We start from the raw sequence: 26514 nt of genomic DNA on the forward strand, positions 1-26514 counted from the left end.
TTTCTTGAGATGAATAATAGAGAATTTTCTTGTTTCTGGAGGAAGGCATTTATCCCTAGGAACTCCTCTCGTACAACTGTTTTCGCTGTATTCCATGAATTTTGGTGTATTTCCATTTTCGTTTGTCTTAAGGCGGTCTGCCTCCCTTCTGATTTATTCTCTGACCCACTGATTATTCAGCATGTGGTTTAATCTCCACATATTCACAAAGTTCCCAGTTTTCTCCATGTAATTTCTAATTTCTTATTACTTATTGTGGTCAGAAAAGATGTCTAAGAGGATCTGAATCCCCCTCAATTTATTAAGATTTGTTTTGTGGCCAAACATATGATCTGACATTGAAGACGTTCTATGTACAATTGACAAGAATGGGTATTCTTCTACTTTTGGAGGTTTCTGGTTGGATGGTCAACCCACTGATGTAAGTGGGACGTTAAAATTCCTTACTATTATTGTATTGCTGGGTACATCTCCCCTTAGATCTGGCAATATTTACTTTTTACATTTAGGGGCTCCTATATATAGGGTACATAAATATTTATGAATGTTGTATCCTCTTATTGGACTGACCCCTTTATCACCATGTGGTGATATCTTTGCCTCTTATTACTGTCGGTTTTAAAGTTTATTTTGTGACAAAAATATAGCTACTTCAGCTTTTTTCTGGTTTCCATCTGCATGGAATTATCTTTTCACCTTCTGGGACCCTAATGTGAAAGTTAGACTATTTTATATTGTCCCAGCAGCCCCTTAATCTATCCTAACCTATCCTTTTTCTCTTTTTTGTTGCTCTGATTGGGTGAATTCAGTTGTCTTGTCTTTGAGTTCACGGATCCCTTCCTCTGCTTCATCAAGTTGCCACTTTAAACTATAGCTAAATAGTAATTCTTCTCTTTATTCTTTTGAAGACTGACTGTATTATTTTTGGCTTCTTACTCTTCCACTGTAAGTTGTAGAACTGAAGCTCATAACCTTGAGATCATGACCCTGAGATCATGGGTGTGGAGTTTGAGAGTCTCTCTCTCTCTCTCCCCCCCTGGCCCCTCCCTCCTGGCTCATGTGCTCTGTCCCTTCCTCTCCCACTCTCTCAAATAAATCAATCTTTACCCTCCCTTTGGTAATGTTTTTTGACCCATGAATTATTTAAAAATGTGTGGCATGATTTCCAAGCGTATGGGGTTTTTCTACTTATCTTTTTAATATTGATTTAACTATACTGTAGTCAGAAACTATAGTCTGCATTATCACAATCTTTACAATGTGTCGAGATGTGCTTAGGGCTGCATCATGCAATTTTTACACATTAGCATCTGAGCAAACTGCTCTGTGGCTGCTGAGGTCCGTGTCCTCGAGAGGCCTGTGAGATCATCTGTGCTGCTGCCGCCTTTCTTACCCTCACAGAAGATTTTTGAGTTTTGTTAATTTACTAATTACTAAGAAATATATTGTGATTTTATTCAGTTATAAAACTTAAAACTTTTAGGGGTGCCTGGGTGGCTCAAGTTAGTTAAGCGTCCAACTCTTGATTTCCGCTTAGGTCATGATCTTAGGGTCATGAGGTCAAGCTCCATGGCAAGCCTGCCATGGATTCTTTCTCTCCCTTTCCTTCTCCCTCTGTCTCTCCCTTTACCCACTTATGCACATTCTTGCAAAAACAATTTTTTTTTAAATTTTGTACCTAGGAACTTATAAAGTGAACTGAACCTTTACCACCAAATGGTAGCCTATCTCTAGGAATAATTTTTCCCTTAATGACTATTTGAAACAAACATATCTACTCCAACTTTCCTTTGGCTTTGTATTTGCTCACATTTTTTTCTTAATTTTCAACAATGCTCTGTCCTCTCCATCCTTATATTTAGATTTATCTCTTGAAAATAACCTGTAACTGGATTTTTAAAATCAATTATGATAATCTCTTACTATGATTACATATATATTTGTATTTCTACCATCTTGTTTTTTAATTTGTATTTTTCTTATTTTCTGTTTTTCTCTTTGTATTGCCTTCTTTTGGATGATTTTTTCATTGCATTTTCTTACTATCTATTTTGGAAATTATACCCCAAGCTTCCATTCTTTTAGTATTCATGTTAGAAATTCTACAACGCAGATTTAAATTGTTAGAGCCTAAAAGCAATGCATTTCTTTTGCTCTTCCACAACAATACAAGACCTGAAAAACACTGAAATACAAGCATGTCTCTCTCAATTTACAAGCTATTATTCTGTCACTTATTTTTGTTCTCTGCCATTTTGTTTTTCCCCACAAATCAAAATGACTTATATAATCAATGTTCAGAATTATCCATATATTTACATTTTCTCTGCTCATCCTTTCTTCTGGCATCTCCTACCTTCCTTTGTCATCATTCTCCTTCAGCCTTCAGGTACACGATTAGGATGTCCTTTAGACAGGGTATTGCTAGAAAAATCATTTTTTTTCAACTTCTAAAAATATCTTTATTTCATCCTTGGTTTTAAAAACTACTTCAAGGGACTGTAATTCTAGACTGAAAAGAATTCCTTCAGTAGTTGAAGCACACCTGACAAACATATCCAATCCACCATAATGCCAGAAATGAAAGTCTCTAATCAGCTGTAACAATCAGTGTGCAGATGGATTAATTTACAGACTATAGTAAACAAAGCTGCATAGTTTCTAAATCAACAAGACAAGGAAAAACTACAAGGACTTCTCAAGTTCTCAACAACATGGGGATCTTGCCCTACCTTCACTTTGGTAGGACACAGAAAAATTGAAAAGAATCTGAGAATTTTAAAAAACAGGAATCATCAAAAAAAAAAAAAAAACAACCAGGAATCATCATTTTAGTATACTTACCATGCTGCTTGGATTTCTTTTTCTTTTTCTTTTTCTTCTTCTGTTTTGGTTTGTAGTGATCTTTGTCTTTCTTCTCTTTTCTTTCCTTATCCTTCTCTTTTCTCTTACCTAAATGACATAAGTGATAAAGTTAGCAATCGTGGTTGATCCTGAGCTGTTGTTCTGTGGTTAACCTAAAAGCAGCATTTATGTTTTAATCAGCTATTCCAGTCACCTGCCCAGTGGATGGATTCAATTAAACTGTTCCTGTCATGAATCTGGAACTCCTGATTAGCTTATTGGGCTCTAAGAGGGGGTCTTCATTAGCAGTGTTGAGAAATCCCAACTCCTGACACCTTGAAGTTAACACAGACAGTAGTTAAAATATTAAATGAGTAATATACTCAGTTCCCTGATGTGGCAAGAAATAAACTCCTTAATTTAAGAAAGACCTGACTGAGAAGACTCAGTATTTCCACATAGAATTTAATGAGAAAATATGTTAAATTTAAAAAAGAACTTAATGAAATTTTTTCCTTCGGAAAAATAAAATCAATCCATAAATAATTCCTTCAGTCTTCCAATACTTTCCAGTGTGTACAACAATGAAGGCTAAGAACACAAAGCAAAAAACTTATTTCATTAAACTTTTTCCCCAAATTTTAAAATACCTCCCCCCCCCCACCCCAATCATATGTACTTTAAAGAAAACAAATGGATGTTAAAGCAGTGTCCCAGGGTGCTTTACTTAAAATTGGTTCATCACATATACTCAACTATTACTCCAACTCAGAATGATGTAGTCTACAATTTATCAAACATATTTAAACTTTAGGGACACATGCTCCAGTGAGTTAATCTACAGAATATTTAAGACTATCAACAATTATTGCAAAACTTTTCATCATTATAGCACAGAAGACAGGAAAAAAAAAAAAAAAAGCAGAAAACTTGGTAACTTTTTTTTATAAGTTCGGCTAAAGAAGAAAGTCTGAAAAAAAAATGACTTTTAATTCATCATCCCTTCCCTAAGTCTCAACAATATTAAATGGTGTCTTATTTTTAAATAGCCACAACTGTAAAGGTGTTCAAAAAGACAAAACTCTCAGAGAAAGCCTTAGACTCCCCTGACAAAAAAAATACACATAAGATATATGTTTAAGAAATCATATATCTGGAGCTGAATAATACTAATAAATACTAAAACAGATGATCACTTACACCTAAAGGAGCACTAACAGGTAAAAAGTAAGGGACAGACTATGTCCTCCCACTGTCAAGCCAATAGTCTTTTGCTTAAAGATTACTTTCTGTTCATACCAAATGCTGTTGAGCTTTTTTCTTCCAATTTCACTTTTTTTTCTGTTTTCGATATTCCTGCAGGTTAGGGGGAAAATAGGTAAGTTTAGTCAGAAAAGGTTTAAAAGTAGGGGACGATAGTTTACTTTACAAGTGCTCACAAAACCTTACTTAAGACTCTTTTCTTCTAAAGGTCTACATGATTTTATTTCCTGAACTAGTGACAAAGAAGTGAGATTTCTTACTTCAAAAGACTGATAAACTAAGGATTTTTGTTCCTTCAGACTACCCACATTAAAATCTTGGTTCCACCATCTGTTAGCTGTTTGTCCTTGACCAAATTATTTAATCTCTCTGTGCTTCAGTTTCCTTATCTGCCTATTAGGAATGACTCTCTACCTCACGTTATTAGTATTAGGGGAGTCAAAAAACATAAAATGTTTAGACTAGTGTTGGAGTAATAATAAGTATTTTTTTTTCACTTTCTCTTCTGTGGTGTGGTAATAACTGAAGACTACACCATCTAAAAAGTTAGATAAATGTACTGGGCAATCCGTAAAGATCTACTCTGACATCACAGCCTTTGGCAATCCAAATGCTGAAATGCACCCTAATGGTAGGTCTGATGTAATGTGTCCACTTCTGTGACATGAATGCTATTCAGGTCATCTATATGAAATATTGAACTTCATATTAAAGTACACTGGTTTTCAACAACGTGCATACAGTTTTAAAACTAGTACTTAATTTCAGTTGTCTAAAATAAACTGTACCTTTGAACTCCATCATGAATGTGTTGTTAGGTAACGATAAAAGCCAAAATATAATTATTTTACAAATCATTTTTGGTCTTTATCTAAATGTAAGATACAAAAGCTCATTTTACACATTGCAAATATTCAACCCTCATGACATCTGGGAACTATTAACTAATAATCCAAAATATATTTTTTAAACCAATACACCTCAGTAACAGTGTAGCTGACACACATACATTTAATCAAGCTTCTCAACCCATACTCAACCGTTTCCAATGCTAATATGTACCTAAGGTTCATCTAAGAAAAATATTACAGTGCATTTAAAATACAATTTCAGTCTATTATGCTTTAATATTGCCCTTCACAAGGTTTGTTGATTTTTAAGTCACTTAATACAGAATCAAAAAGCTAGCATTTCATTCATCTTCAAATATTTTATATAATTTAAACTTAATAAAAATACAAAAATACCACTCAACTTACATTAAATGTTAGTAAGGCTCTAATAAGTTAAGTTTCAAATTAAGTAAGAATATTGATAGTCGCCTTGACAAATCTCTCACAACAAAAAAATGAAAGGAACATCAGCACAAAGGTAAATACAACTACATTTCCACGTTATCAAGACTACTGAACAAATACAACACTTCCTTTATTTTTTATTTCTTTTTTTTTTAAAGATTTTATTTGAGAGAGAAAGAGTGAGAGAGGGTACACACGAGAGGGTAGCAGAGACAGGCAGACTCCCTACCAAGCAGGGACCCCCCCAACTAAGGGCTCAATCCCAGGACACAGAGACCATGACCTAAGCCAAAGGGAGCCACTTAACCGACTGAGCCATGCAGGTACCCCACAACACTCCCTTTAATAATAACTATTCATTAACTACTAATTACCACACACTGAACATTCTACATATTTGATGAGTTTTACATGAAAATAATGAGGCATTTACAAGACAAACAATCAGAAAGGAGCTTCTGAGTCCCAGTGGCAGCAGACATACTCAGAAGCAGCCCTTGATCATGATCATTGCCTTGCAGGTCCCCACCGCCTGGAGCACTAAATCCAAGGTGATCCAAAGGAAAAACTGCTTTACTGGGCTGCCTTCACTCACTGGACAAATAAAATGTCTATGAACCACTTGCTGCTCCAGAATACAGCAGAAAAGAGATAATCACTCCCAGAGTGCTTTCAGAAAGGACTAGGTCTAGATACAGGTTTCACGAGTTCCAGTGGTCCCCAAACCTTTAGATTTCTTAACTGATAAATTTCAGAAGTAAAACTGAGGGACTGACAAAGGGCTGTCAATATTTTATATAAGAATATTAAATGTTCACCTCTGCAATAATGGCAGGACTTCTAAAAACACACCTAAGTAGAAAAGTAAAATAGACCTATTCAAGAATTCAACAAGAGAAAAAATTTAGTTTTATGACAAGTTCACTACCTGAGGCTCATTTCAGCATGTGCTGGAATATGGGACCCAAAGAACAAGGATATCAGTTTACTATTCAGAATGGTGATACTTTAAACTAAATTTTATCAACAGAACAACTTCAAACAAAATATTACAGGATAGTCCGATTCATAATACAACCCCCCCCCCCAAAAAAAAGAACAATAAAAACAAACAGAGCTATGTAAAAAGAGAGAAATCTCCGAACTGCATTTGCTTGCCCACAACACGAAACCCAGCAATGCAGGGGATTTCTCAAGCCCCTTCCAGTATGCTAACTATCCGTAATTCCTCAGGCTACTCCCTGAGACTCCGCATGGAAACCCCAGGCTCTGTAGGAGCCATCAACATGTGGCATGGGGGTGGAAGGAGATTACAGAGTCCCTGGTTGTAGTTTTGTTTTGCACAATTCTGGAAACAAAGAAAAGAATTGAAAAACACTTAAAAACAAAAGTCTTTTTAAAAGTAAATGCCGGGCGCCTGGGTGGATCATTGGGTTGGGCCGCTGCCTTTGGCTCAGGTCGTGATCTCGGGGCCTGCTTCCCTCTCTCTCTCTCTGCCTGCCTCTCCATCTACTTGTGATTTCTCTCTGTCAAATAAATAAATAAATAAATCTAAGAAAAAAAAAAAAAAAAGTAAATGCCAAGTTGAGGTAAGACACTGGACTAAAACCCATCTATTTAAAGTGCTAGCACAGCGCCACAGCCCAAGCCAGTGGTCCGCAAATCAGAGCTCCTGGGATTACTGCTGGCTCACCCTTCCCTACAAGGAGATTCCTTATCTTTTTAACTCCTTAAAGAGGTAAGAGCAATTCAGTGTTTGTTACACATAATTTCAGCAGGTTAATGAGAAAATGAGCTAACATTTCCAGATAGTACCAAAACTAAGGTTCTATCCTCACCTAAATCTGCTTGGCTCTGTTAGATCAAGCCCTCCAATAATGAAACGAGAACAAAGGCATCAATTTTTACAAGGGCACCAATGAGCTCTTTGGGGAATGGGGACAGCAATGCTATGCTCACCTAGATTACCATCATGCCTGCATGGTTGCCAGGAAAAGAATGTAGAAGGATTAGTGTGAGTTCATTAACGCTACAACTAAAAAATAAAACTTTAACCTGTTAAAGAACAGGTATCTATGATAACTTACATAATCTCATCAATCCTTTGCCACAATTTTTAAAATTGAGCAATGTGGATGTCTCTTAAACACACAAAAAATTGAAAATCTAAGTCTGTTAAACCATTTTACAGCTCATGACTAACAACCTCATCATTCTAAAGACCCCAAGAGTTTCAATTTGACAAAAATACAAATTGTATTTTTGTCAAATTCAATATAATTTCTGTCAAATTTCAATTTGACAAAAAATGCCTCTAATAAAAGTTCAAGTAAATAAGCCTTTCTACAGACGTTTTAAAATTCAAAAGTAACAAATTTACTTTTATAAAATGAAGATGTATGGTTCAGTCAGTTAAGCTACGGCCTTTGCCTGCATCCGGCTCCCTTCTCCCTCTGCCCCCCCCCCCACCCGCTGCTTGTACTCTCCCTCTCTCTCTGTCGAAGAAATAAATCTTTAAAAATTAATTGATTAATTAATTAAATAAAATGAAGATGGAAACCAACCAACCACCAAAGCAAACACACGTATTATAGAAAACAAACAAACACAAACAGCTGGTACTTTATACATGAAAGACTCCTTGGGAAGCAGTAAGAAGCCCAACAAAGCCTGCAAAGCCACTGAGAAAAGGTAGGTAACAAAAATGTTAGGAGAAAAAAGCAATCAAACCACTCAGAATTTCAATGCAAGTCAGAAAGGCTCACAAAATTTTAATAAAAACGTGTCCAATTAAGATATGACATAAATTCCACTGCTTTCTCCAAAAATAAAACATTAAAAGCAGTAACAGAAATAAATTAGAAACCCCATCACGCCACATTCAAACACTGTGGCTGTGTTCAACCCTCTAATAAACGGACTTTCAGTAATTAACATTTAAACCATGCATTTCCTTGATTTAAGCAATTGAAGCTGCCAGCCATCATCACACGCAGAGGATCCTCACTCTTCAGCGCATCTACAAATTCATCATCTCACAAATCTAAACCACTCTCTACCATTCACTTCTCCAGAAAACCGTCTTACTACTGTGACTTCATCAAAATTATTTCCAAGACTTAAAAAGGTGTGTGCCTTCCCTCTCCCCAAAGACATTTTAACTATTATGAGAACCAAGAACCACATCCCAGCCACAATTAGCCGTATGTCCACAAATACAATAGAATTCTGAAAAAAACTAGGCTATTACTCTGATTAGAAGCAAAATCATTTGAATTTCAAGGATTCCCATTCCATATGCAATCACTACTTTGATATTTAGGATATACAATAACATCATTCTCAGTTATTACATAGCTGCTTATATTGGTCTACGTTTCAGTCACACTATTAGAAAATATACATATTTACTTAAATATTCAAAGAGAATACAATATTTTCTTTACAATATACAAAATACAATATATTTAAAGAAAATATAAATATTTCCAAATGCACATCAAATTTCCCCAAAAGATATAAATCATTATAACTTTAATATACTTTTCATATATCCATACATATCTTTAATAAACTACAGATTATTAAAGAACTGGAGAAGACCTTCATCAGGAAAAATATCTCAAAAAGTCAATGGTAACTCAGAAATTTTGTAGAGAAAGGGAAAAGAAAAATTAACTACCCTATGGAGAGAAGGGGATTGGAAAAGAGTCAAAGGCAATGGATCGGATCTGGGAAATGAAAAATATTTCAAAACCTATAAATCTTCAGATTTGGGCACTGATTTTTTTAAAACAAAATACAGAAACAAAGTAACTTCAATCTTTTTGGTAAAATCAAACCGTAGAAAACTGTGTATATAATATTACATTTTTACTTTGAAAGAAGGTAAAGGCAGTAATCTAAAAAGTAAGCTACTTCAAACATTTCATTTTAGTATGTGCCACCAGCAGAAAAGAGCAAGCTCTGTTTTACACTTCATCTGATGAGCTGGTAAATAAAGTGACTCAAGGGAAGGTATTATTAAAACAGTCACTCCTAATGCTCTAAGCTGCAGATCAAGAATCAGTGTCTTTTTCTTCATTTCTGGCTCAACTGAAACTTCTCTCATCCATCTCCAAATTAGTAGTTTACTAGAAGAACATCTGAAATTAGTATTCCCTGTTTTTATAAATCATGTATACTCTTTGGCTGAGGTTAAAATTCTATTAAGACTTTTAAATTAAACAATGTAACCATATCATATGTTACAATATCATAAAATCATCCACCAGCCAAATGTGTTAATTGGCTGATTTTACACATCAGAGGCCCAAAATAACATTATAACAAATGACATTTAAATTTGGGAGATTCTGCCCACAAATATGGGAGTATATTTAAGGTACACAGTTAAACTTAAGCCATGTGTTTCTGAAATGTTACTTTCTATTAAATCCTTAAACCTAAGTTCTGATCCCATTAAGTAATTTCTGGCTTCAAAACCACGAACCCCTCTAGTTATTTTAGCTCAAACAATTCCTATTTGAGTAGAAATAGGATATAAGAAAGAAGCAAGAAGAAAGTCGATTGAAGTGACAAAACAAGAAGTCAGTCCAAGAAAGGTAAAGGTGAATGGTCTCCCAAAAGAACTTTTGACAGAGAAATCCTATCTCCCATAGAGATTACATAAAAGCATCTATCAAGAGGAATTACATATTAAATTAGACATTGAAATGCCTATACCCTTTAACTGTAACCCTAGCTACTTTTTTTTTTTTTTTTTTTTTACCTGATGCTGTTGGAGCTCCTCTTCCATCAGCTATTGCTTTGGAAGCAGGATTTGTAAGCATCTGTGTGTCTTCCTTTTCTGCCCTGGGACATTCATTATGGTAAGCTGGATCTGGGGCTAGTGGTGCTGAAACTTCCGAACCACGACTTAAGTCAAGAGGGAGACAGGGTCCCAGCTTCTCAAGTGACAAATGTGCAACATCAGGCACTATACAAAATAAAGAATGTAACAGAATATTAACACAGATAAACTGGCTTCATTAAAATCAATGTGGATTAAAATGTTATCTAAGTTAAACAGTGCCTGGCATGACAGAAGGCACTCAAATATTTGTAGGGTCAACGAAGTGCTTGTTAAGTCCAAAAGACGTAATAAGGAAAAAGAAGAAACTTCTTAGTGCTTTCATAATCTTTATCTCTTTTACGTTTGGTTCTATAGGAAATCAATATACATTACCCTCTGGTACTGAAGACTCTTGCGGATTTTGAGAACTGATGGAGAATACTTTCCCATCAGTGGCTGGAGAGGGAGGAGAAACCTTTTCTACGGAATCATCAGGCATGGGCAAGGTGGCTAAGCGCTGAGATCTTCTTCTCCGTTCACTATGCTTGAAAGGTCTAGGGGGGTTCACAGGCTGTGGAGAACCTAGAAAAAGATCTTCAATGTTCACGAAGCAGACACATGCCAGGACCATCTTATAATATTTAAGGAGATAAATGGGAAAAATGATTCAAATTCTGCCCTCTGATGTTGTAAGGTATCCACAAGGAACGGCATGTTCCAAAAGTAATCAAAGGCAAAAACTGTGCCCTCATTCACAAAAAGTTAATCAAAACTTCTAAAATCTAAAGCCTACTAGAACCAAAAAGAAAAAAAAAAAAACATGGAACATTGATTTCAGGTAGTTTCCCAAGAGACAGACTACAGTTAATTCTCTAATTGCAGATCATTGTGATAGTTGTCATTCTTCCTTTGGGAAAATAGTCTCTGTAGAGCTGAGATTTTTTAAAAATTAAATATATATATATATATATATATATATATATATATATATTCCTTTTGCTACATTACAATCTAGAAACTCGAAGGGAAAAAAAAAAAAAAAGGCAAGGGGCATCGGTGACAAAAATCTGACATGCATTGTAGAGTTAGTGCTTCTCTTGCCAAAATAAAAGTAACGTAAATAAGTTTATCCCACCCTCATTCCCACAAACGGATTTTTATAAACATAAGTTTGGGCCTGATTCATTAAAAAAAATTGATACATAAACAATTTTAAGTACTTATTATAGGCAAATAATGAGGACTTTAAAAGAACAGAATACTATTCTGGTCCTCATGGGTTTTTTCTTTTGTGGGTTTTTGTTTTTGTTTTTGTTTTTTTTAATAAGCTAACTTGGTGGGTCGATTAAACATCGTCTATGTAACGCAAAATTTCCACTTTTTTTTTTTTTGCTTTTTTTTTTTTTTTAAACTTTAGTTTTCTTCTTTCTATGTGGCATGTAAACATGGAAGAATTTAGAACAGGCAGGATTACACAGGCCAATACACTCATGTTAACTTAGAAGGAGGAAATAAGAGTGGTCTAAAGAGCTTGATGTTTTGGGTATTTAAAAGTAATTTTACAAAAATCGAAACAAAAAAAGACATGGTGATAATTGAAAAAAATAAAAGAATAAAATTCAATTGCTGTAACATTGTGGCTATAATACCAAAATACAAAACAATTTCAAAATAAAATACTTATCAATGTCACATGACATTGCGGTGACTACTAATGACATCACTTCATATGATAAATGTCAAAATGCAATGAAGCTTTATGAGGAAACAACGGAGTTTTTCTGTTCCCATTCTTTCTACCTGTTTATTGAAAAGAACAAAACCAAACCAAAAAAGTACCAAATCCTGCTCAAAAATTCAAAAATACGGTTTGGTAGAAAATACGGCAACTGAATGGAACCAGAGGCAACTATAGCTGACTGATCAAAGTCTTCTCAATGCCAACATTTTTCACAGTGGAAGACAGGATATGGAAGAGTTCATAAGAAAATGTGTCTTATTCATTTACTAATCAGGATACTAATTCACTTGATGTATCATTTGCCAATCGCTTCTCGGCCTTTTGGCTAAGATCAAGTGATATATCAATCGCCAACAGAAGTATCTCTTGTATCTAGGGTCTTCCCACGTAACAGTTTTCCTTATGTCTCTAATTTAGAATACTAAACAAGAGAAATGCAGGGTCATCTTCTCTTCTATATCCAGACCCATGATGGAGGCTATTTTTAAAAAGACTAACAAGTGAATCACCTCAAGATTAGTGGTATTGAAACAGTAAAATCTTTAAAAATAAGACCAAGGAAGCATTCCTTTTCATTAGTAAAAATAAACTGAAATTTGTACTCCAAACCCCAGAACAAGAATGGATAAAATGCACTGCAGGGAGACCGAGACAAATGAGGACGGTAACCGGGTCCACCGTAACAGCAGTCTCAGGAATTGATAAAAAATATCCCGTGTGAGTCTTTAACTTTTTGTTTTGTTTTGGTTTGGTTTTTTGTAATGAATCAGGCCTCTCACTGTGCTTGGATTATTCTTGAGGATAGTCAAACTACAGTAAAAATTTGCGTTATTAAATGGTAAGGTTTCTCAATCAGTACAGTCTCTGTACAATAAATCAGTCAGAAATGTATATGCTTTTTGCCCCTGAAATAGTTTTAAGCCTTCCCTATCATATCCACTTAAGTTGGAATTTGTAAAAAGCAACTTCATAAAAATACAATATAACTACAATCAAACTGTTTTTAATGTATCTTATAGGATAAGTAACTATTTTTTAAAAATCTGTGCTCACTAGTTTTATTTATCACTGAAGAAGAAAGCTGAGATACAAGCGTCAAATCCTCGACTTGTATTAATTCTGGGGAAAGTGGTGATTTAGGGGGTTTTATACACCCAGAAGAATCTCCAGATTCATGTTTGCATTTCTTGCTGCGAGCCTTCCCTGAAGACAAAGTTGAGGATAACAGTGCAGGTTTCTGAGTGTTGGCAGAACTGCTAATGTCAGCTTCATTTTTTTTCTGACTTTGAGGTTTAGGTGAAATCGCCTGAATAAATAATAAAAAATTGATATTTTTATTTTGGTTTCTTCATTTTTGTTCTTGTATTCTATTTTGATTGTTAAGCAACTTTAGTATCCAAAAACATTGTTAAGCAACATATAACATTTCTATTACAAATGAAAAACCAAAAAGAACCCCACAAATTATTAACTAAAAGTTGAATAGGCTATCTTTAAAGGGATGCTGTCAACTTTTAGTCTAAGTTTGACTTTTTAAAAACATATTATTCATAATATTCTCAGAATATAAAATGTTATCTTGATGGGCGAAGATTTTCACAGTATTAAACTGAAACATATCTCACTTGACAGCATAATTACCAACTACCTTAATAACAAGTAAGTAAACAGCACTTTCATTTTCCAGGTCAGTAGAAGAATACATTTAAAAGCTTCTGACTTTCAGATGTTTTCTAATAAAACAATCTCCTTTATTAAGTTGAATGCAGAGGTGTAAGTAGACAGTTTCCCTTTAAAGAAAGATCTCAACAGGAAAACAATGACCAAATTAACGAAACATTATCTTTAACTCATTTTAGTGCTGAAAGCTAGAGTTTCATAAGCATAGTGCATCATGAAATCAAAGCCACCAGCAATACAGAGTTAAAAGACTAAAAAACAATACAAAACAAGCAACAACAACAACAAGAACAACAACAAAAAAAAAACCAAGGAGTAAAACCAAGTGTAAGTTAAAAACATTGGATTTAAAAACAAAATACGTCGCATTCTTAGATGAGAATTTTTACCTTCCTCCTGCCAACTGATACTTTTAAAAAAAAATTAGAACTTTGTCAGTTCTTTCATAAAGGATTTCTTTATTCATTTGGCAGTAAAATTTCCTACCTATGTAGAAATAGATGTGAATGTGTCCAAAGACAATAGAGAATAGCCACATTAGATGGATTTATCATCTATGGATTGGGAATGCCTATGTTGTATCTCTTTCTGACACACTTATTTGAGAGCAAAATAGGAGATACACTTTTTAAAAAATCCATACTGAAACAGGCCTCTATAAAATAGAATCAAATTGCCACTATGAACATGCTTGTCCCCAGGAACCTTTTTACTTCCTGATCTTTTGTGAGGGATGACCATGAGGTCAGCAGCCTGCAGTTCTCTCGAATATGAAAGATCACTGTCTGGGGACCAAACAGCCTTCTGCTCCCACTAAAATACAAGGCACTCAAATTTCGGGGTACAGTTGGTATTAAGCAGGGCACCTTTGGATGTCCTACCGATGGCATGTCAGACATACCACATCAAAGGGATGGTGTCAAGTGTCCCATTCATTCAGTTGTCATTTCTATTCTTGAATTTACTCATTTACACATGTGTATAAGTGCAGAATAATCATTTGAAAAAGTACTCCATATATGGAAAGGATTCCTGGACTTATCATACAAGGTGTTGCCAGAAAAGTAATTAGAGCCATTACTTGTAAATAAACAATTTTATTGTTCATCTTCACATATGTGAGAGACATCACTACAGCATCCAGTACTCTCGAGTTACAAAGTTATAAAACAAGATTTTAAAACTTAAATTAGTATCTTGATAAGGTGCTTAACTTCTAAACAAGGACAAATTAACATTTTTTAAAACTTGCTGAATTATGCATCTAATGCAGGTTTATCCAAAAGTAAATATAACATGACAATTCCCTAATACAATTAAATAATCTATAATTAATATCTGAGAATTGGGGTTCAAAACCACAGTTTGAATTTTTTTTAAATGTAAATAAAGGAAATCCATTAGCACAGTAAGCTCTGGCTATAGGCCTGTTATCAATCGATGTCATGAGTGACATTATTTTTACTCATTAAGACAACAGAGGTTAGTGACAATCAATACCTCTCCTTTAAGTCTAGATACCAATACTTATAATTAAGAGTTTTATAACTCGGCTTTTTAACTTTGAAGCAGGGCAAACAGCATAAAAATTAAGAGTTTGGTTACAGAACATTTTCACAATGATATCAATCTGAATGACAAAAAATAGGGGAACAGCACTTATGTTCCTTAAAAAACTCAAATAATTTACAAACTTTTCAGTAATGATTATTGGTCTCTTTGTTACAAAACTGGCAAGGACTCTCAAAAATGTCTTACTTATGCAAAGAGAAACAGCCGAGTTACTCAATTTTTCTTTCTCTTTTTTACTGTCTGTAATTCTCTCTGAAATGGGCACTGCCCTTTATGCTAACTTCCACATGTAATAAGTAATTTTCACAATCACATTCACCGCATCAGGATTGTGCATAATGAAAGATTGACATTGTAATGAATTTTCCAGAAACATTTTATTACCCAAGTCCCTGATTTATTGCATTCTGAGAATACCATAAACAGTGGTGAAAATACAAAATATTGTTATATCTGGGACGTTGAATATAGTAATACAGAGTAAAAAAAAAATCACTTAAAATTTGGTTGATATACTGACAGTAACGGCAGAGACTTAACCGCTTAATAATCACAGAAAATCAGAAGGTATGATTCGCTGACATATTTATCAATTTAAAAGCCATTGGTTTAATACAACATTAAATGGAGGCACCAAAACAATGCACTGTTATCAAATCAGGCCTAAAATAACCCTGAAAAACTCAATACAATATCAATTAAATTTGGACTATTTTGTAAAACGCATATAGAGAGGAGCAAAAGATATTCATTTTAAAGTCTTCTTTATTAGGCTACTAATAAAGAAAATTAAATTAATACAAAAGGATATATTAAAACTACATTAAGGCTCAGATTTTTAAAACAGGAGAACCAAGGAAATCCAGTTATGGCTATTACTGTGTTCTTATAGTCTTACAGTGCCCAAGAAGTTAAGCCCTTAGAGAATGTAAAAGCATGCACAGTTCATTATGTACAGGTACTATGGGAATCTGAAGGTAGCCAAGGCAAAATCTAGCAACTGCAACCTTCGCTTTTAAATTCCTCTATTAGGTGGTTTAAAGACAGACCCTTCATAGTTTTTTAAAATTCTTTTTTTTGTAGTTATTAAAATATACATCCTAGCAAAAATGTATGGCTCATTGATCAATTCATAAAACACATAGTCAGTCTAACAACACCAACTGTTACAATATAAAAGAAACTTCTTACAAAAGAAGCTTTATTAGATGTCAAAAACCCTGTTTTAACTCACAAATGAAAAGTATTTGTGTAAGGGTCTTTTGTAAGCTAGTTAAAGGTGGTCCAGCTGGAAGCTTATACCCTGGGATGCCTGTCTCTGGGCCTTCAAATGTTGGAGAGAGAGGCTTTAATGCCAGTCTACTGAAAACAAACACTAACAAAGTCTGTAGTTTTATCTGTATACCTGGGAGAAGGCAAAGTTAAAAATATATCATCCATTAATTAGCTTCCTATTCCCACATCTGATCACAAGGGCAATTTCAATTACGTGGATACTATAGCTCCGTGACCATTCCAGTTGGGAACCTTGAAAACAATCAAATGCTACCGTTTCATACCTGCTCCAGCATTGGAGCTGTTTCAGTGCAGTCTTCCTTTCTGTCAGCACCATCCACCCCAACAGCTTTGGATGCCAACAAACCTTGAGAAAAATTGTACAGAAATTGCTTATTAGAAAAATTAATGACTTTTACTCCAACTTCCCCCAAATTTTAGCAGTTGAAATCCCCCATTCTCAAATTTTACTTGTCAAAAATACAAACACTCTTAAGGGACTAAATCAGCACCTGAGATGCTTATGCAATTGGTTTCCTGTAAAAATATTACCCCTAAAGATGTCCTTAAAACACACATAGACACACACACACATTTAGCCTAAAAATTAATTCTACAACTTAATGTCTAGAAACCCAAGATTGCTTAGATTAATATTCATAATATGGGCTTTGTCTATACAACTGAAATAGTTAATATTAAGATCTGAGAAATCTTTCCAAACATCTAGAATGTAAGGTTTTGTTGTTTTCATTATTAGCTAACAACAACAACAAAAAAGAACAATGCTTTATTTTTAACTCTACTTGGTTCCCTTGATCTAAGCTTTATGGGTTTATCCCTGTACCTCACTGTACCTTATCTTCTTACAAAAGTGCCAAAAACACTGACAGGACCAAAGTACAGACCCTTCCTACATTTGAGCTTAATATTATAGCCTCATCCTAGGAATTCCAGTTTTCTCCAACGTGTATCACTCTCAATTTTAGAAAACAAAATATTTCATCTAGAGTATATAAAATAACTTTGCAAGACATTAAAACTCTGCCTTAATTTATAAATTAAAAAAGACATTTATTTGGATAACGAATATGTCTTTGCTGATGACCACTGGCACATAAAAAGTGACCAGAAATCACTTTTGTCATTTTGAAGTTGGTTACACAAAAACTCTGCTTCAAAGGAAGTTAATTTAACTGATGGCATAACAGTAAACTTACTACAGCAAGTGTATCAGCCATACTACACTGAAGGAGTGTAGAGCAGACCTAATAGAAAAAGTGCCCACAGACGCCGTATTAGTAACATCAGGCTATCCATGTGGCCACATCTCTTGACTTTTTCAGGTAACAGTATGATAGATGTTAAGTAATCTAAGTATGAATTCAAATATTAAAATCATACCCGTAAAGCAGTATTAGAGCCAAGTGTTAAATGAGTGTTAAAACACCCTTCCTTTATTGGGAAGTTGAATATCCAGGACCCAGAATTGTAATTTAAGATAGAAAAGGTGGGGTGTAAAACAATGATTTTGATACATTTGGTCCAGTTGATGTAACAATCTATATAGTTTGCTCACACAATATTAAGTATAGATTTAAATGGGGGAAAACCCCAATACAGAAATAATTTCACAAAAACTTATAAATCATAAATCCAATCCTAATCATATTGGTATCCCTTCTGAACATATTTTTAGGTGACTGAAAGAGATATAGCATGGTGTACTTCCTTAACATATACAACCATGCTCACTAGGTTTTTCTTTTCGAGCTAGTATTTTTGAGAATCAATACTACTGAAATAAAAAGGAAAGTATTAGGGATTAAGTTCTTTTAAAGGAAACTGAGTACAGGTTCCACTTCTAAGGTTTACTCAACTAAGACAAATATTTTGCTATTCAGTCTATCAAATATATCTTACTTTTGCTTCCTTTCACATAGGTTCTAGAAATACTTTTCAAATCCCATCAGTGCACAGAAGAGATCTCAATTATGAAATTTAAAATAAGGGACCACAAGCTTTAAAATAAAAAAATTCAGACATACTCATGAATTTGAATTAGGATATTACAGACCCAATTAATTAAAAGCAATTCCCACTTAATGGTTTATGAATGAAAAATAAAGCTTTGTAATATTCTTATAAAAGGTAACAGGGCATTTAATAAAAAAAAAAGTACTCAAAATTAGATTAGAAAATACAATACGTGACATCCTGAGAATTCATATGCATCCAATACAATTGATAAATGCTTTTCATACTTTATATCCATGCTATCTTACAGAAGAGGTACCAAATACAAACAACAAAAGGGAAAAAGAATAAAAGTCTTTGGCAAGTCTCTGATTCCTGCTGCCTTAAGAGACTGTCCAAAATCTGTTTTCTTGGCCTGTGAAGATGCCGGGAAGAAATGCAATATCCTTAGAAAATGAGAAGAGAGAGTTAAGTGAAAGGGAAAGGCTACAAATTAATTTTAGTTATCTGTAAATACTTATTACCAATATATCACTGATAGGTCTGCCTCCAGAAGAATGCATCTGTAATTATCATAACAGAATGCATAATCATTTCAAGATTATTAGGTAAATATCAGGTTAAAGTACATTATCAAATATTCATGAGTCACCACAAAGTCACAGTTTCTCAATACTGTACTTCTGCTACAAAATACATAGCGGTCACTCTCTGCTAACAGGAATGAATAGAATAGAGGCCAGAGTACCCTGGAATGGCAAAAGGGAGGAAAGAAAAACTAGTTAAATTTGTGCTCCACTTTTCAACCAGGGATTCCAAAACACAAAGTTCTTGCTGCGAATAAGAATCAAATATTCTTAAAATTATCATCAGTAACATGTACTGGCCCATTCAGACCTCTGAGTTGTTTTTTTTTAAATTATTTTAAAAATCCCATAAGCTGCACACACTTATCTAAGCTGGCTAAAATTCAGCAACTCCTAGAACTAGCAGAAATACACCATGACCAAATGCTGATGTTACTTCTTCTGTTCCCTTAACAAACTGTATTTTAAAATCTACTCAAATTCGCTTGAAGTTCGCTTGCAACTTTGTCCCGAAGTATGGACTCTTAAATCTCTCTGTAAAATTGTCAATTCTAACTCAGTAATGTGTGAAGTATGTAATTATCAATAGTGTACATTACATAAAGAAAAGTCAGTCTCTGGAAGAACATATATACACTGTGCAACTATCATTTCAGAATGTACTTATTCAGAAACTTCAAAAAAGCCATCTTATATCATTGCCTGAAGAGAATTCAGGTTTAGAATCTCTACAGGAAACAGGAGGGTGAATATATCAATTACATTTATCCAGTGGCTGGTCCACTTATTTCCAGCTAGAATGACTTCAAAAACAAATAAAATGGAGTTGGTGGGGGCGGGGGGAGACATCAGAGCAGGCTGAGATGCTGCCACGATCACAGCCGTATTCCTCTCAGTAGTAAAGGGGCAAAAAGACACCATAAGCAAGCTTGATAAATTTAAAATATACCATAATTCCATAACAAAATCACTATCTTATAGTAGTTCTCATCTCTTTTTATGGTAACAAATGAAATGTACTGCACAAAAACAAGCTTGAGCTTCAACCAGTGAAGATAATCTCGCAAGATCTATTCATCTTTTTGCATGATATAGTTGCAAGGTGAACACAGGAATAAATGCAGAAATATGAACTATTAAAAGGATTATCACATATTCAATATTCTGAGTAAATGAAGGGAAAAAACACAATGGCTTCTTCACATCCATAAACATCTCACATTTTTCTACTGCTCCCAAACTATCACTTGTTCTTTTGAGACTCCCAAGGGCTGAAGTGAGGGGCACAGTCCCTCCATACAAGGTGCAGGATGTTACCAAGCAACCAGCATTAGAGCTTCCTTGAGGCAAAATGGTTTTACCCACTATTGTCTTTTCAAGGCCTTATGTAAATAATGCATTGTTGTGCACGGGGCTGTTTTCTTCTTTTATTTCTTTAAATGTTGGGCTTGAACTTCTCAGTAAAGCACCTGTGGGAACATACTGCCTGAAACTAAAAGCAGATTTCCAGACTGCAGGACAACCCTTGAGGCTGGTAAGCTGGCAGTCACACCGCGTCAGTGTCACGTCCATCTCCCTCGGTCTTGACCCCTCCAGTAGTGCTCTTTCGGTCTTGGTCTCATAGGAGCTGGAAGTGCTCTTCCTCTTCTGCCACAGTATGCAACCCTAGTTTCCATTCTGCTAGGGCCAAACGAAGTCTTAAAACTGCCATCATAACAACCACCTGGATAACATTTTGACTTTCTACAAAGCTAACAGTTTCTAAGGAAAAGGTGGAATGGGTGAATTCATTTGAAATATTTCCTGACTTGGGGTCAAAAGTATCCTTTATCAGAAAAAGGCACAAAAACAGTATTAACAAATAGAAAGACTACATATCCTCACCTGTTGAAACCAATTCTAATGACTTAAGATGAACACTACCATGAGACAACAGTGGTTCTAAAGAACCCTCAGCTGCAGTCATTTTTCAATGGGTTCTATTCTTCAGAAAATGGTCAACATGTCTAAATTCCGTTTATTCTTTGATCTGACAATGACACCAAAGCTTCTTCATATTATTTAAAAGAATGCCAACAAAGGTTTATACAGCTTTATTAAGCACTAAAAACCACTTTGTCCTTAAAATAAAAACATATGACTAAATACTTGGAAGTATTTTAATTTCCCTTTTAGCATATACCGTGAAAAATTAAGTATGCTCACAATTTTTTGAAAGAGGAGAATCATTAGGCTGAACAGGTCTTGGAAGTGACATGGCCCTGCTTCAGATACTTTAATCTCTTCTCCTGTGAACACTACCCAGGCTAGACTTCCAGAGTTTTCACCATCCTAGCACCCTACTTCCTAAATTATAACAAAACACAGAAAAATAAGACGAGCTTCTAAGGACCAACCTGAAGATAAATTTGAGAAACTTAGAAAAGTACTTTTACTTTGGAATTAACACATTTCAGGAACTACATTTAATTAAGTATTCACCTTTCCAACCGCATTGCTACCATCTTTTTTTTTTTTTAAAGGATTTTATTTTTTCAAGGAAACCTCTACACCAAACACACCGAACATGGGGCTTGAACACAGCACCCCTAGATCAAGAGCTGCGTGCTCCATGGGCTGAGCCAGCCAGGCGCTCCTTATTTGCTACCATCCTTAACGAGACAGGGCAAGAGTAAGAAATGTTTATATAATAATATGTGCAACCACAGAGATGATGTCACCACAGACTGACAAAAGCAGATAATTCAATGTTTATAGAAACTACTCCTACCAGGTGATTTTAAAACTCTGGAATTTTATCACATTTGATCCTATCAATCCTCACAACATCCCTGTGAGGTAGGTAGAAAGAATGTGATAGTTTTCACATTTCACAAAAGAAAAAGCTGACAGTGTTGGAGGATGCTGACCTTGAAGAACCATAAAGTAACTGTCTTTCTTGTTAACCTGCTTGTTACACTAAACCACGAGATACATTTTACTTTATTAAAAACAGATTACTCTAAAATCAAACCCTCCAATCCTTCCCCCCCCACCCCAAAAAAATCATTGTAGTTTACCAGTAATCTTGTTAAGTCGAGCTCTCTTTGCCTGAAATGAGTTGCCTTGATTATTTTTCCTCTTGTTTGATAATGTGCTCTCTGGCTGTGGAAAGACCATCTTTGGAACGTTCTCTACATGAAGTCCTACTTTTAATAGAATACATATATGAGAGTTTATCTAGAATCCAAAGTTAAAACACATAATTTTTTTTTTTAGATAACAAAATAGTAAAAATGCTTTGCACTTAATTTTTACCTGTGCTTAACACAGAACTTTAAAAAACACAAATTTCTCCAGACTGATATTAGAAATAAAGAACCATTAAGTAGTTATTCTTTAGTAAAGAAAAGCAGGAAGAAAGTGACTCACTGCTTTTTCCATATTACATACTAAAATACATGCAGAAGCACTTAAAAAGTTAAAGGGGAAAAAAAAATCACAAAACAAACAAAAACCCCAAAGCCTACTAATAAGAACTTAGAAGTCAAAATCGGAACTCATTTCTATTGAAGAATACTAAGATCACCCATTAACCAGTACCCATATTAGACAGTAATTTTCAGCTCTGCAACCTGCTACAGAAGTTAACTTCTTCCCTCATGCAAGGGAAGAGCCCAATCATTCCACCATACCCTCCAACTGCAGGTAACCAAAGGATCTGGCTTACTCTCTAGCGAGTTTACCCTGCCACGAAGAATGAACGTAAGAACATATTTTGTACCAAAAGTTTCGCTAGATGTGGGTAGATCTTCCTTCTTCTCAACTTCTGCAGAAGATATAGAAGTTGAAGTCTCTTCCTTCTTTGAAGGTACTTTAAACCATTTCCTCTCCTCTTTCTCTTTCTCTTTATTGCTGTTGGCACTGGTGCGAGGCTTGCTCCCTGTTTTATTCTTGGCTGCAGCTGCGGCAGCTGCTTTGACTAGAGCTATCCAATCCTCCAAAGGAAAAACACAAAACATGTGAAGTATTAAAAAATTAATCAAAATTTAATTACACTAATGAATAAAAACATGTCTCACATTTCCAAAGCTACCCTCACATGCACACAAATATAAAAATTGAATTAATTAATTTATACGATAAATCAACACAGTGATTATCAAATTTAATGATCTAATGGGTTACTGGGATTGTATAACCTTACATAAACTTAGAAAATATTCAGTAACAAATATTCCTTTGATATATTTTCACAGAAATAAAACCTAATAATAGAGGCAACCCTTTAATAAATATGGAACACTGCATGGTGCTCTTAGCACTTTAGATTCAAGTGGCAAATTGCATTTCTTTTCTGAATACAACAAAGCGTAAAAGAAGTAAGAGAAAAATGCTTTCGTTGCAATTCTGTAAAGATTAAATGAAATGTATTTCCATTGAGCAAATTACTCTTCCTTATTAGGAAGAATATAGCACTCACAGTATGGTCAACTTCACAGAATTCAAGGTATGATTTTATTAATTCTTAAAGCTTTGAAAATTTGAACACCAATTTATCACAACAGCTTAGAACTATAGTGAAAGAAAAAGAGCCATTTGATTTGACCAAGGGGAAATACATGCAGTCAGGCTCCAGACGAATTTCCCTCTCTCTTCGACTTCCTAGTATTTGTGTGGATCGCCCTTCTTCTGAGATGTGAATGCTTTACTCTTTCTGTGTTTATAGTCTCAGTTTGTTGCTAAATAATTTTTACTATTACTATTTTATTTTTAACTAAAAATGCTTGTTGTAAAAAAATGAAAAGATACTTAAAAAGTGGTGCTAACATTTTAATTTTCACAATCAAAAAGATTTTTTTAAAACAAGTATTTATACTATCTCTACAGTTAATCTTCCACTGAGAACACTAAGCTTCAAAGAGACTAACTCAAATTCAACAAAAATGGGTAATACATTCAATTCTTAGTCCATATAACTAAACACTACTTCACAACATCAAGTGCATTTACTTCACAGGTGTCATTAGCAAAAGTCAATCATTAGGTGATACAGGTTGATGGCTGCTCAGTCTTGAAAATATATGAAGACAATAAGCCATTAAAAATAAACCAACAAAGTCTGTTTCGTTATGTCCCCATGATTAAAATGAACTAAAACTATCATGCGACTGCACCTAAAACATTCACCCAACTTTCTATTGAATACCTTGCTACATGTGCCAAGAAGCATGCTAAGCATGCATGAGACAATTCCTAAGAGATGCTGCCTGAAAGACCCCAAAAATGCATTGGCCCTGCTCCTGCCTAGAAGGAACACCTTTACTCCTGCCTGGAAGATGACCAGCATATAGCTTTTTCAGTATTTAAAGTGTGTCCCCAGTACATATCTTATTAGAAAGTGAATTAAGACATGGGGTGTCTTGGTGGCTCAGTCGGTTAAGTGTCTGCCTTCGGTGGGATCCAGCCCCATATCCTGGAACGCAGGATCTGGCTGGAACCCAGCATCTGGCTCCTGCTCAACAGGGAGTTTGCTTCTCCCTCTACCTCTTCCCCATTGTTCATGATCTCTCTCTCACTCACTCTCAAATAAATAAAAATCTTAAAGGAAAAAAAAAAAAAACAACCACAGTTGTGAAATACAAGTTTATGTCTCTAATTTGTAAAACAAAATAAAACAAACCAGATAAACCAGTACTGTCCAATCCCAGGTATACTTAGAGTCATGTTTTTTGTTGTTACCTATAAGGAACTGAAAGGCAAATAAAATTAACTATAAGACAGTGTGACAGAAGAGGCAGTGGAGGAATAATACACAAAATACCACGGAAGAAAACAAAAGATTAATCTTGACTTAAGAGAAAGGCTACTAGAAGGCTTCAGGAAACATAACAGATGAGGTGAGCACTGCAGCAGGAATCTTCAGGGTCAAGGGCAGAAGGAAAGGAGTCAAGGGGCACCGCCAGGAAGAGGACCCATTAGACAAAGCCACGGCAACCAGAGTGTATGAGAACAGGCACAAGGGGCAAGAACAGTCTGAGTAAGTCAAAGGGCTACAGCTAAATTGAGCCTTGAGACTGACACTAAGTATTAGAGAAAAAAAGCACCTCGCCGATGAAATGGACAATAAGCAACAAAGCAGAAAGAGAAACAAAAATAGAGCCGGACTAGCAAAGTGCCAAATTCAGAGAGATCATACCTGTATGGTCTTATGAAGAGAGTGCTTAATTCTCTGTTCCACATTGTGAGGAAATTTTTAAGTTGTTAGAGAAATGCTGACAAATGCCAGGGGTAAATTCCATCCCCACCTCTTTTCTCTCTTTTTTCCCCCACCTTTTTTCTGAACAGAAAACTGGGAGAGATTCATATTGTAGCTCTTAAAAGTACAATCAGATAATTTTTTTAAAGTTCCTGGTCATATGACTTTTTAATCATGGAATCACTGCAGTTGTGTCATTAAAGAATTCTCCCATTATACTGCCCTTCTATTTTTAAACAGGTAAGATCCACTATTAAAAATAACTGGTGTGATCATTCCATGAATTAGAACTAATGATCTGCTTCAAAGCTCCCTGTAGACAACAGAGCTGTAAGTTCAGAATCACTCTGCATTACGGTTATATGAAATTTTAAGTCAGTCACTCAATTCTCTAAGTTCTGAATTCCTCAACTGTGAAATAGAAGTATCAGTCATAGCTGTGTCAAAGGATTTGCTATGAGAACCCAATTAAATAATGTACGCAAAAAATTTTTATAAATAGTAGAGGACCTTAAGAGCAAATCTTTAATATTAGTATTACATCAGCACACTTGCAAAAAGAAAAAGTAGGACAGAAAAAGCTACAGAAAGTTTAGAGAAGAATATATCTCCATACTGCATCAATTTATCCTTTGCTAATTTAGTAAAAGAAATTTACTGTGTTATCTTTACAAAGGAATTCTCAAAGTACTGAAAATTTCTAAGATACATGCAAAGTTGGATTCTCTCAGCACTGCCCACACAACACCTGACTTAGTATATTTCCTTCATGAAAACAAGTCAAAAACTTTTTTGGGAAAAAAAAGACACTTATAAAATGAGGCCATTTTATAAAAAACAATTCTACCAATATTTTAGTGTGCCAGTATTAAAAATTATGAAGAAAAACATAAATTAAAAGAAATAATAGTGTTACTCAGGGTGCCTGAGTGGTTCAGTCGGTTAAGCTTCTGACTCCTGATTTCAGCCCAGGTAGTAATCTCAGGGCTGTGAAATCGAGCCCTGTGTCCGCTACCACTAACCCCCCCACCCCTCCGCACCCACCAACCTGGCCTGTGCACACTCTCAAGCTCTCTCTCTCTCTCTTTAAAAAAAAAAAAAAAATGCAGTGTTACCCCTATTTTCTTTCAGTACTTTGTATTTCAGATGTACCTACTTACTAAAAGTAAACACCCAATACATCCCATAAATTTTTATGACTTGTA

General features: G+C 34.8%; 1 protein-coding gene across 13 annotated transcripts in view; it reads right to left on the reverse strand.

Moving 5' to 3' along the window:
* PHF20L1 (PHD finger protein 20 like 1) overlaps positions 1-26514 on the reverse strand; it is a 75296-nt gene that overhangs the window by 24197 nt on the left and 24585 nt on the right. For 10 of the 13 annotated variants that reach the window (XM_059165585.1, XM_059165575.1, XM_059165584.1 and 7 more), the window contains 8 exons: positions 22835-23048; positions 22131-22259; positions 16792-16874; positions 13034-13286; positions 10633-10821; positions 10177-10383; positions 4144-4200; positions 2845-2952 (listed from right to left, as the gene is read on the reverse strand). In XM_059165585.1, the coding sequence (XP_059021568.1) occupies positions 2845-2952; positions 4144-4200; positions 10177-10383; positions 10633-10821; positions 13034-13286; positions 16792-16874; positions 22131-22259; positions 22835-23048 (1240 nt within the window). The remainder of the gene's footprint in view (positions 1-2844; positions 2953-4143; positions 4201-10176; positions 10384-10632; positions 10822-13033; positions 13287-16791; positions 16875-22130; positions 22260-22834; positions 23049-26514) is intronic. The other 3 variants (XM_059165577.1, XM_059165583.1, XM_059165579.1) reach the window with 1 other exon arrangement.

The sequence above is a fragment of the Mustela lutreola genome, chromosome 3 (assembly GCF_030435805.1).
Source record: "Mustela lutreola isolate mMusLut2 chromosome 3, mMusLut2.pri, whole genome shotgun sequence".
NCBI lineage: Eukaryota > Metazoa > Chordata > Mammalia > Carnivora > Mustelidae > Mustela > Mustela lutreola.